Here is a 12,966-nt window from a genome sequence, read left to right as displayed (position 1 = left end):
TGAATAAATTCATAACAAAATTTTAATAGTAGTCTGTTGAAGTACATAAATTGGTCATTCCAGCTTAGCATTGCTTTAAAGTTTTTCCCATCTTGTGGATCTCTCCTTTTCTTAGGTTCTATAAAACACTTAGTTGCTTTTTGTAAGAAAAATTACATTGTAATAATTTATCCAAAATGTATTAAAAACTCATACATCTCAACACTAAAAACCCTCACAAAAATCCAATTAGACAATGCATAGACACTTCTCTAAAGGGGACAAACTGATGGCCAATAGACATACGAAAAGATGCGTAATGTCACTAATCAGCAGAGAAATGCAAATTAAAACTTCAATGAGATATCACTTTAGATCTGTCAGAATAACTATCATTAACAAATTCAGAAATGACAAGTGTTGGCGAGGATGTGGAAAAAAAGGGGAACCCTCGTGCACTTTTGGTGGGAATGCAGACTGTTACAGTCACTATGATAAATGGTATGGAGGTTTTTAAAAAAATTAAAAATGGAACTACCTTATGAGCCGGCAATTTCACTTTGGGGTATATATCTAAAGAAACCCAAATCACTAATTCGAAAGAATATATGCATCCTTATGTTCATTGCTGCGTTATTTACAATAGCTAAGATATGGAAGTAACCCAAGTGCTCATCAATAGGTGAGTGATTAAAAAAGTGGTGGTACATATTGTTATCAATGAAATATTACTTGGTCATAAAAAAAGAATAAGATCTTACCATTTGCCACAGCATGGATGGACCTAGAAGGTATTATCCTCAGCAAAATAAATCAGTCAGAGAAAGACAAGTAACATATAATTTCACTTATATGTGGTAGCTAAAGAACAAAATAAATTTATAAAATTGAAAAAGACACACAGAGTCCTAGCCGGTTTGACTCAGTGGATAGAGCGTTGGCCTGCAGACTGAAGGGTCCCAGGTTTGATTCCGGTCAAGGGCACATGCCTCTCTGAAATCAATATATATATATGAAAAGGACACACAAATACAGAGAGCAAAATTATAGTTGCCAGAGGGGAGGTGTGTTGAGTGACTGGGTTAAAAAGGTGAAGGCATTAAGAAGTACAAATAAGTAGTTACAAAATCATCACGGGAATATCGAGTACAGCATAGGGAATGTAGTCAATAATATTGTAATAACTATGTATGGTGCCTAGTGAATACTGGAAATATCAGGGAAAAAACACTTTATAAAGTACATTATTTTCTAACCTCTATGCTGTACACCTGAAACTAATACTAACTAATAATGAATGTAAATTCTAATTGAAAAATATAATTTAAATTAAAAGAAATGCTGTACTTGAGGTTCAAAAAAATCAACTGAGTTTCAAAATATGATTAAATATTCTTTAGTACTTACTTTGTACCAATCACAAGGGTTAATATTTCACACATGTCTTTTCAACCTTCACAACAACCTTTGGGTCACGAATTATCTTTCAGATGAAGACATTAGGCTTAGAGAAGTTAAGTAACTTGCCTGTGGCTATACAATTAGTAACAGAGGAGGGCATTTGCAAAGGGGTTTGTCTCTAAACTTATGAACTTGAAGTACTGCAGGAATGTAGGTGTACTGAACTTATACAGATATTTACAAATGTAGGGCATCTTTCCACTAGAAGAATTTCAGACGCTTAGCACTCAGAATGAAAATTCCAAAGTTATGGTTACAGTGATCTCCTCACTTTAACCTCACCCTCCCTCATACAGCTGACAGCCTTTACCGCCATGTGGTCAGAAGGACATGTTACAGTTTCCCCTCTATTCCTCCGTTTCCTCTGTTGCAAACTCAGTATTATGAGCAGTTTGAGCTGAATACTTCTTTGTTATGGGGGACTGTCCTGGGCATTGTAGAATGTTTAGCAGCATCCCTGGCTTCTACCTGCAAGATGCCAATAGCTCCTTTCTCCAACCCCTAACAGTGAAAATCAAAAATGTCTTGAGGCTCTGCCAAATGTCCTCTTGGGGGATCAAATTGCCCAGGACAGGAAGTGAATAACACTACCAGTCATTTTTCTATGACTTAGAACCTAAGTCATGGATTATTAGCTTCCACAAGGCTATTAGCATCATTCTTAATTTAATTTGCTAGTGCACAGTCACAGATGCAGTGAATGCTCTTTCCCCCTCCTACTGTAATGTCTGTGACAAGTATTGCACCTGGGCCTGCAGTTTTGATTGTCCATGTGGCAGGGCAAAGACCCAGAAGACACATTACTGGGTGACCCTGTGACTTTGCACAGATGATTAGAATCACACCAAGAGCCCATAAAAGCATCCATTTTCTAAGTTTAAAGTATAGTGTTAACAAGTGTTGGAAACTGAGTCAAATAGGCTCCATCCTAATTGCATGCATCAAAATCCAGGTGAGCCTTAGCTGCTTTGGCTCAGTGGGTAGAGCATCGGCCTGCGGACTGAAGGGTCTCAGGTTCGATTCCAGTCAAGGGCACATGCCCAGGTTGTGGACTCCATCCCGGTACAGGAGGCAGCTGATCAGATTCTCTCTCATCCTTGATGTTTCTCTCTCTCTCTCTCTCTCTCTCTCTCTCTCTCTCTCTCTCTCTCTCCCTTCCTCTCTGAAATCAATACAAATAGATAAAAAAGAATAGACCTGGATGCAAATGTTGACTGTGTGGATGCTCATGCTCCTGGATTCAGTTCTCTTTGGACACCTGGTCATTAGTGTGCCAACAGAGCAGGTACTAAATGAATCCCAAGGCCCTGTGCCACTGCTTAATGTCTGCTAGGCCGCTTGGTCTCCAGGCTCTATATGTTCACAGTGACCATTAGATAGATATGCATCCTTAAATGCTGTTCTGAATTTACAAAGATGACTTCCTAACAGCAATGTCTGGAACAGTTTTCTGGTGTGACCAGCCAGGCACAAGGATACTTTGTGTCTACTTTAGAGCCGGTTTGGGGATGACAAAGGGTGTGCTGAGCCTATGAAGAGCTTGGAGAAATGAAGGATGATACAAAAATGTTGCTTACCAGAACACTGCTTGACTGTAAGCCCTACTGATGCAACTCAATAAACCAGATACTATTCAGAGCACAAAACCATTTCAAAATGGACGTTGTATTAACTTAAGAGCCACGTGGACCTGAGCAGCCTGTTTTTTGACAAGGGCAGAATTGCTCCAAAGTTCACCACTTCCTTTCATACTTTCACAGACACTTTCTCCTCAGCTTGATTATCCCCAATTCACTCGTCACTAATATTCATTCTACTCTATGTATAGAAGCAGGCTAAAACTATGGGTTAATGACAAGAAGTGAATTCCAGCAAAACTGGATTTGCAAGAATAAATGGACCTTTCCAACTTATTTCTTAAACATCTTAAAAATGTATTTTTCAACCCATATTTTTTAGGGAAACGTATTATTGGGTTTTGAACCTTTAAGAATAAACGTAGCAAAACATAGCTGTCCAACTATTAATCCAGCATCTCTACATTTCATTTAGGATTTAGAATATTAATAAATTTACAATGTTATTTCATGAGTAATACTAATTCTGTTTTATCTCTCCTGGCAAAAACTCTTTGGCTATTTAAATAGTGGTACCCATTGCCCTGGCTAGTGTGGCTCAGTTTGTTGAATGTTGTTTCATGCACCGACAGGTCATGGGTTCGATTCCCATTCAGGCAGGGCACATGCCCAGGTTTCAGGCTTGACCCTGAATGGATTTCTCTCTCTCTCCCTCTCTCTCTCTTATCAATAAAAACATATTTAAAAAATAAATAAATAATTGTAGTAACCATTGCCAAGACCTGGAGACCAAACCCACTACAGAATGCATCAGGGCTTTTTCCAGTATCTGTACTGTCATGGCACCTTGCTTGTGTCTTCACTTGAAACGTCCTGTCATACATCAGAGTTGGTAGCTCTTTCCTTTTGCATTATATCAGCTAGTCCTGTGACTCATACTGAGTAGCCATTCAAAAAACATTTGTTAACTTGAAATGCCAAATTATTTTCGTGCCCCAAACCCATTCCACGTGGTCCATGTATTAAGCCAAATTATTCTGTGTATTAGAACTGTTTTTGAGAAGTACACTCCTTCCGGTATGCTGAAGCCTTACATGTCTCATGTAGCCACGCCAAGGGCCAAGGCAACAGGCTTTATTCTAACCTCTTTTAATAGTTTACTTAAAAAACATTAGCTGCAAATAAGACTGGCTTTTAAAAATTCTTCATCAATAAAAATGTAGTTTTGAATAAAAATGTAAAACATTTGCTAGCTGTGGATAAAAAGCTTGTGTTAATCTTTTTATTATTATTTGCTCTATTTCTATCTCCCTTTCCTTTTTTGACTGTTAAATATTTTTGTTTTGTTTTTCAGAGAGGAAGGGAGGAGAAATAGAAACATCAATGATCAGAGAATCATTGACCGGCTGCCTCCTTCATGTTCCCTTCTGGGGATTGAGCCCGCAACCTGGGCATGAGCCCTGATGGGAATCAAACTGTGACCTCCTGGTTCATGCTCAACTAGTGAAGCACACCAGTCGAGCTAATATTTTTGGTTTAATTTCGTGCAGAGGTGTACTGTCATTAGTGGTAGTCACATCCAACTATAGGATATATATAGGCTTTGAGAACCATGTGGAATATATATACATACATACACACACACACACACACACACACACACACACACACACACACACACATATATATATATAGTCTAACAGTTTTGTCCTTCCATGAACGGCCAAACCAGTTATTAAGTATTCCAGATGTATAGCTTCAACTCTGATGATCAGTTAGGCCAAGTCAGATAGGCCTTATCTTAAAATTCTGCTCTGGTCTTCAATCTGTGAGACCACCCTTGGTTATGTCAGAGAAATGAGGCAATTGTCCTAATTAAAATAGAAATTAGCATAAATTTTGCCCTAATGAATAATGAAAACCAAACAATGGGTAGTGATACAGTATTGCTGTAATTAGTTAATATTCTACTTTTATTTTTCCTTACTTCATTATATTCTGCACAAGATGACAATCTTGTTTTTGATCTACACTAAACACTAAACAGTTCCCAAAGTTTAGAATTTTGCACTGACATTCTGTTCCTTTTCCACATTAAAGAGAGGAAGGCAAATGGACTAATGTGGCTATAACTGCAAGTGAAATTCTAAACCTATTAAACCTTTGAATTTTGACCTATATGCTCAAAAGTTAATAAATTACATCAAACCCCTCAACTGACTATTAGATACTTCACAGCACTGTGCAAAGAGCACATTCACTTTTCTGATATCATCAGTGTCTTAACTTACATAGCCTGGAGGCATGCAGGAGAGAGAGAAAGAGAGAGAGAGAGAGAGAGAGAGTGGGACTCGTATGTTAGAGAAAGAAGTTATGCAGAAGTTTGGTTGGGAGTACCTGCACTAAGTTTTCACTTTCTTTTTTCAGACAAACCCCAGAGCATGCTCCAACAAGGCAGAAATTTGGTAGGGCCTTAAATAACATCTCCTCAAAACACATAAATGAATGTTTTAAGTAACATTCAAGCTGTCACTCTTAAATGAATCTCAATATAGAGAATGTATAGGTTTCCAAAAAACAAAAATGCAAGAAGCCAGAAAAATATAGTTAAGATTTCCATACGTGTTTAGCAGTCAACTGATGTTTGCTGTGTCCTTGTACTTTGAACCTACCACAATATCAAAATAATGGGCAATGATTTTAAACTCATGGTATTTATGAATTTTCATGAATTCAGAGATTAAGAACTTGAGGTGGTTATTCCCATCACAGTGCGATGACTTGCAAAATTTAAAAATTCCCTTTAACACACTCAAGAGCACCAGCTGTTTTTAATCTGTTAAGACATAAAAATTTAATTTTCTGTATTCTGAAAATGAATTCCATACTGTTTTTTAGATAAACTCAACATTCAATAGGTTGGAAGCTTATTGAGGAATCCAATTTTCCTACTTATCTTTAAATAAGTATTTCTTTTCATCAGGACTTCATAAATACTTAACACAAAACCCTTTTCTCAGTATGTTCTACATTCAACCTAGTGAATTATGCTTTACATCCAACTCCATAAAAAAAATTAAAAAGGAAAATTAGGAATTCCTTGGTCAGTTCTCAAACTGCATGTAATCAACCACTAGTGGAAAAATTACAAATGCAAATTCCTAGTTCAGCTGGATGGCTCAGTTGGTTTGAGCGACGTCCCATATATCAAAAGGTTGCAGGTTTGATCCCCGGTACAGCTGTGTACAGGTGGCAACTGATAGATGTTTCTCTCACATTGATGTTTCTCTCTCTCTTTCTCTGTCTGAAAATCAACAAACAGATCCTCAGTTAGGATTTTAAAAAATGCCAATTCCTAGGCCACACCCTCAGACTATCTAGAGACTGACTCAGTGAAGGATTCTTACTCTTCTTCAATAAACACCCAATGGGCTCTGATGCCATTTGTCTAAAGAACACTGAAAACTGCTTATGCAGTGGAAAAAAAAAATCTTAACAGAAGTTCTATCAGTCCATATGGCAGTTTTTGATGAATAAAGCTAATTAGTCAAAATTTTTGTGCTTTACAAACCTTGCAAACTATCCAATGACAGTGAATAAGACACCCTGCCCAATTTTTCAACATTCTTCTTCCTCTTAGACCATTTTAAGGGTTAAATTTTAAGAGTATTAGGATTGCAACATTCAGTATCCTGAGGTTGAAACTTATCGAGTAAATCATTTCTAAATTATTGTAACCTTCTGTTTTTTGGAGTAAGTTTTGAGGACATTGAAAGTCCTCACAGCTATGTGTTGGGTTAGGAGACTATATAATTCCTTGAAAGCCAGTTAAAAACAAAACATAAGACAACCTGTACTAAGTCCTCTTAACCAGAGGAGGAGCTTTAGAACAGGAAACGAGAGATTAAATAATAATGACAGGTAAATCATTTCCTAGACTTCCGGAGATTCTTGGCAGCAAAAAGTTGTGCCTTTGAAAGAAAAAAATTATCCGCCACAAAGTGACTGATTAATCAAGTGACTTATTACAAATAAAAAACCCTTGTATTTGGGCTTGTAGCAGCTTGCTGTGTTTGCTCCCAAAAGACAACTGCAAACACAGACTTATTGTCATGCTGAATCTTTTCCTCAGAGTAAAATTTAACAATTTTCTGGATAATTTGACTAAATAAGACAGGGCCCTCTCACATTGTCCTGTTTGAGCTTGAATTATTAGGCCAATATGGGATGACATTTCATGATACCCTTTACCTGAATCAAAAACAAGCTATGTTTTCCATGTCTTACCTAACATAAGGAATTTGGTATCATGGCGATTAAACAAATCTTGAGTCTAAAAACAAACAGACTGAAAAAAAACAACAACACATAGAAGTCAATAAAACATTTTGGCCTCACTTACAAGCATGTCTATGTGTATTCTGCATGCCTGACAGAGGATATTCAATAACTGTTTATTGAACTAAATTCCTTTCTCTGGTCTTGAATTAGCTTCATGGCATTCGTTCTTAATACTGGATATAAAAAAAAAATCTAATTGTTAATCTTTTAGAGAGTCTCCTAAATGAATCAGTTTAAGATTTAAAACAATAACCACCTTGCAAAACAAAGGCAAGCCAGCAAATCTACCAAAGCAGATGGAAGAACAAGAGCAATGATATAGCCAGGATAAGTTCCCATGATTAATATAGATAAGTGTGTCAAATGCTCAGTTATTTCTCTCCTGATGGCTAGAATTATCTCTGAAAATCATCAAATCTCCACGATATTTTAAAGCAATAACCACAGATAAAAATAATCTTATAGATAAGTGAAACTATTTCACTGAAATGCTAGCTTTCACATGGAATGTGGTTTCTTTCACTTTGAAAAAAAGGGTGGGGGGGAAATAAGACAAGAGTTCTGTTTAATTTCAAACGTTAATATATTTTCTATTTTATATTGAACATTTGCACCTGTAACCCCTCATTTGCAGCAACTATCACATCCTCATAAAAGGGGCAAAATTTGTAAGATGCCTCTTAAAATAAATATTCTTTTTTATAAAATAATAAAACTTCAAATAAATATTCTTTACACTAAACAATATGTTGAAAAAATTAGAAAATAAAGGTTGGATTTTACTGTAACTGTACAATATACATGAAGTCCAAAGGGAAATCAGAGTCTTACAATAAAGGCTTTCTGTAAGGCAAAATACAATCTAAAAACATACTGATTGATTCACATTCTTCCGAATGTACAACATATTAGTATAATATTTTGTGACTGTGCCAAATAGCATGGCACAACATGTTTTTCACAGTTGCAAATATTATTGTATATACAAAAATATAGCACATTATCTCTGGAGAAAACAATGGAAAAAAAGTCATTTGCTAATTTACAAATTTTGCAAGGACTATTCACAAACAAAAAATTTTGCCTAGGAGTGTCTGTTGCTTTAGCTTACGCAACATGTGAGTCCCATACCTGGAGTTCTAACAAGCGTATCAGTTAAAATGGCACATGGACAAAAGCATTTCACTCCAAACAGCAAAGACTATCCCAACCCTCTATTAACAGTGCCAAGATTATAACTGTTTAGTTGGTTGCATATGTGTGTTAAAAAGAGAGAGAGAGAAAAAAGGAACAATCCTATTACTGTAATATTCCTGATTAATAATGCTATGTTGGTTTTTCAAAGTTCCTGGGTGGGACAGTGGGAACTTTGCAGCAAACTGTGTTTGAGTTTTTACAGCGGCATCCAGGCCTATTCACCCGATCGTAACACCCCTGGCACAACTTAAGGCAACCCTTGGCTGGAAGGTAACACCATAAACAAGGCAAAAAGAGAGACATGACGCCCATTGCCGACCAACGTGTACAACAGTGAGACTGGCTGCAAGAACACGGGTTGTCGGCACAGTTGTCCTCGTCATCATTAGAACAGTGATAGAAGAGGCCTTTCACACAGCACACACAAGTCCCATAGTCAATCACGTTCTGGGCCGAGCAAAGACACTGCTTGTCGCAGATCCAGTCTGACGGCAGAGGCCTCGGATAGGTGCACTCCTTGCACTTGCACTTGCCACAGTCCTCACACCTGTAGGCATGCAGGCCCAAATCTTCCTTGCTCAGCGGCTTAAGCTCACCTGGCTTGAGCTCAGATTTGGGCTGCACCCGGATTATCCCATCGGCAATCGGCCCGGAGGAGAAGGATGGTCCCAACAGTCTCTGTTCAGAGGAGCTGCTGCTGGTACTTGTCCTCGTGCTGCTCCGAGACCCCGAGCTGACCGTGCTGACAGACCTGGACAGAGGTGCTCGTGCAGCAGAATGGACCTGCGAGTGCTGCAGCCTGGGAGGCTGGCGGTGCTCGGGCAGACCGTGGAGTCTCTCGTGCTTGTGCTGAGCAGAGGGGCGAGGAGCAGGCTTGAGGCCAGGTCTCGGGACGACAGTGGGCCCCTCTGTGTACTCATTGGTGTTTCGTATAGCTCTGATCTGATCCAGGGACAGCACGTGTACCTGCTGGACGAGGGCTTCTCGAGGGTCAGGCTCCCCACGCTGTCTCCCACTGTTACGGGGTGCCTGCAGCAAGGGTTGGGACCCACTGCCACTCTGAGCTCTGGCCTCCATCGGGTCTTGGAAGTGTGGTCACTCCAGCAGGCTTAGAACACATCTGAATTCCTGCAGAAACCAAGAGGAAAGAGCAGGTTTACACTCCAGGATACTTCCTACTCTCCACCCACCTGAGTTAACTCTTCACTTCCCACTTCCTCTAGAGAAACAGGAATTGTATCTGAGTGGCTGTGGGAATGATTAGAATAGCCACATGATCGATGCCGGCACCAAAATGTAAAATTTTGGCTGGATATTGACAGTTCTTTAATCTTGTGATGTACGAAGCTGACTTCGTTTCAACCACTTAAGTATCAATTCCTTATTCAAATAAACATAAAATTTGCAAGGTTTAGGTTACCTGTAAAAATTGCAAGGAATTAGAACATAACCATTGCAACTGACTTTTTCAAAAGTTGAACACCTTTTCCAAATTAAGATTATCATGGTCATTTGTCTTTAGCATCAATAAATACAGCCTAGAAATTCTTACTTTAAGTCTGCTTTTACATCAAATCCCTGAAACTATTACTTAGCTAGTATTTTGTAACTTAATAAAATCCCCGTATGATGAATATGGCATGCAAAAAGTAAATATTCCTCCCCCAAAGAATAGTTATAAATTTTACAACAGTCATGCACTATCATTCAATACACAGTAGGCACAAAGTTTTAGAATTAAAAACAAATCGATTCAAATCCTGTTAGGTGCCAGGAACACAATCAAGCAAACTCACACAAACAACAAGACAGGAATTTATTTTCAATTTCTCAACTTCAGAGTCAAATATTTTACAGTCCGATTGCCTAGAACTTAAATTCTGTAGCTGACTGTTTTAGAAATAAATTATGCCAAAATCTTAAATGCTGTGCCCGTTTCTAAAAAAAAAAAAATTAGAAAAAAAGTACTTGAGAACATAAACCGGTTGGTGATAACCGGAAGTGTTTTAAAAATTCAAGTGTCACGTCTCAAATCTATCATTCTGACAAGTCAAGGCTTTAATTACAATCGCTCTAGAAAAACTACCATCCCTTTTACCACTAAGTCTACAATGAATAAAAACGGGTAAAAGTCTACTGATTTTTAGAAATGAGACCCAGGCAGGTGACACACGCCTCCCAATCCCGCAAAGGCAGAGCTGGAAACCGGATCTCACTCCCCACAGAAAGGCAGACAAGACAACCTTGCCCTCGCTTTCTCAGCGTTTATCAGCTCCATCGGCGCTCCAACACCGTCCCCAGCAGGTGGGACACAGTCGGGGCCCCGAGGGACTCGGTCTCCGGGCGGATCCCCGTAGCCCCGAGGGCAGGCTGGCCCCCCTGCGCGCAATCGCCGCCGAGAAAGGCAGGCGGGGGGCGGGCGCCTCCGGAGGGTGTGCAGTGAAACTCTGGAGCACACCTCCCCAGCCCTCCCTTTCCAGCTGAAACTCCCCCCCACCCCAGGGAGCTGCCTCCCAGATCCCAGCGGAGCCACTCCACCCCCAGGCAGAGGTCACGTAGCCCACCGCAGGGCGTTCCCGCAAAGGCCCGCGCACATCCGGCACGGGCTTCCAGCCCCGACGCCTGGAGGACAAGCCCTGCCTTAGACGCACAGCCGCGACACGGAGGTCTAACCCGCGCACACAGGGCGACCCCATCAAGGGGCACCGGTGCGCCTGCAATGTGCACACACCTATATTTCTGAAAATTAAGGAGAAATCACTTTTCAAAGAAAAGACATTTTCCAAGGCTCCGCTGCACGTCGGGCATGCAGGACCCATACCCTTGGGCTGGGAACTTTCCAGGCAGATTTGCTTGCAGTGGAAAGAAGCATCATTGGGGAGAGATTTTTTTTTACAAGTTATTTCTGCCGACCCCTGGCCTGTTTCGCAACCGCCCCCCCTCGGCCCCCCCGCCCTGCAGTCCCTTCACTCCTAGTCCCGCTTTTAAATTACTTTGAAATCCCCATTAAGAAGTGTCTGATCAGGTTAAGGATTAGGGGGGGAAAGTACTTCAGCACAAGGGTGGGGCAAACCGACACAGAAACCACTTTGTAAAAACGCACGAGATTCCAAATTAAAAAAAAAAACCAGCAGCGCCTACAAAAAAAGTAGATCAGCCAATCAAAGGGAGAAAAAAACTAGCTTCTTTTGCCACCTATTTTCAGGTAATGGAAAACGATCGCGACCGCTTGATGACTTTCTTCCTGTGTTGGGTCAGCCCGATCTTCCAAAAATAAAAAAATGAAAAGCGTGACCCAGGCCGACCACGGAGAACGGAAAAAAGAGAAAGCTGCACTTCCGATCCGCAGCGACCGGCGCCAGGCAGGGCGACGCTCCCAGCCGCACCGGGCTCTGTCCACACGGGACAGAGGCGGGGGCTCCCCCACCCGGCCCCCCTCACCCCTTTTCACCCGCGGGGTCTCGCTGCCCCCGCGAGGCGAGCGACTCGCGCGCCCTCGGTCCCGCGAGCACCCCAGCCTCTTCCAGGACTCGCCTTCCCCGAGAGGTACAGGTTAGAAATGCGGGCGCCTGCAACGGCGACCTGGGAAAACACAGGTTTCTCTCCCTTTCCTACTCTCAGCGCCGAATTCGGGACCAATGCAGGGCTGGGAGCCGACTCCAGGCGAGCCTCCGCCACCCCAACCCCCCAGAGTGCGGGCGCGTGGGACCCGGGACTCTGCGCGGAGCGCGCTGCAGCCTCCGCCCGGGCAGGCCGAGCCCCCGGCCGGGCAGACCCGCGGGCAGCTCTCAGGATCTCCGCGGGGAACCTGGGAGCTAGAGAACGGGAGGCCACAGGAGAGAAACCCCACTCCCGACCCGGCTGCACCTACTCCATGTTGCCCAAACCGCGCCGGCCACGGCGCCAGGAGGGGGAAGAGCCGAACGCGCCTCACCGTGATCGCGGCTTTGCACCAACCCCTCTCCGTTGGACTCTCTTCTTCCAGCGAGGTGCAAATAATTCCAGCCCCGATGCAAACTTTTGCCCCTTCTTTCCAAACTCAGCTTCAGTCCAACTTCGGAGCAGTCGGCGCGAGTTAAAAAGAAGAGGAGAATCCGGAGCCAAGTCCCCAGCCGATTAACACTCCGAGGTTCAGGGCTGGAGGCGACGACCCCCCCTTTCCAGAAGCGCGCGCGAGAGAATTTCCTCGTTTTTTCTCAATGAAAAGGAAGCCGAAAGCGCCAACGGCGGGCCTCTCCTCCCCTGCCTGAGGAGCAATGGAAAAGAAAACAGGCTTTACAAAAAACCTAAATCAGAGGGGGCACGCCGAGGGGGTTGTCCTCTCGTGCCAAGCGCAAGGTCATCGTGTCCAGAGAGCAGGCAGAGAGGAGCGGAGGCCTGGGGGTCGTCCCCCCGCCCCCCCCCCTTTCTG

General features: G+C 42.0%; 1 protein-coding gene across 1 annotated transcript; it reads right to left on the bottom strand.

The window, feature by feature from the left end:
- Positions 1-7,922: 7,922 nt before the first annotated feature.
- SPRY2 (sprouty RTK signaling antagonist 2) lies at positions 7,923-12,851 on the bottom strand. Its single transcript, XM_006086046.2, has 2 exons — positions 12,490-12,851; positions 7,923-9,683 (listed from the first exon to the last, which is right to left on the bottom strand). The coding sequence occupies exon 2, from the start codon at positions 9,630-9,632 to the stop codon at positions 8,685-8,687; it is 948 nt and encodes a 315-aa protein (XP_006086108.1). The 5' UTR covers positions 9,633-9,683; positions 12,490-12,851; the 3' UTR covers positions 7,923-8,684.
- Positions 12,852-12,966: the final 115 nt, after the last annotated feature.

This window comes from Myotis lucifugus, unplaced genomic scaffold, assembly GCF_000147115.1.
Source record: "Myotis lucifugus unplaced genomic scaffold, Myoluc2.0 scaffold_24, whole genome shotgun sequence".
In the NCBI taxonomy this organism is placed as follows: Eukaryota; Metazoa; Chordata; class Mammalia; order Chiroptera; family Vespertilionidae; genus Myotis; species Myotis lucifugus.
This window is presented reverse-complemented; position numbering and strand designations above follow the sequence as displayed.

Bases quoted from the DNA above. Each gene is read 5' to 3' on its own strand.
- SPRY2 (XM_006086046.2), bottom strand. From the start codon at position 9,632: ATGGAGGCCAGAGCTCAGAGTGGCAGTGGGTCCCAACCCTTGCTGCAG.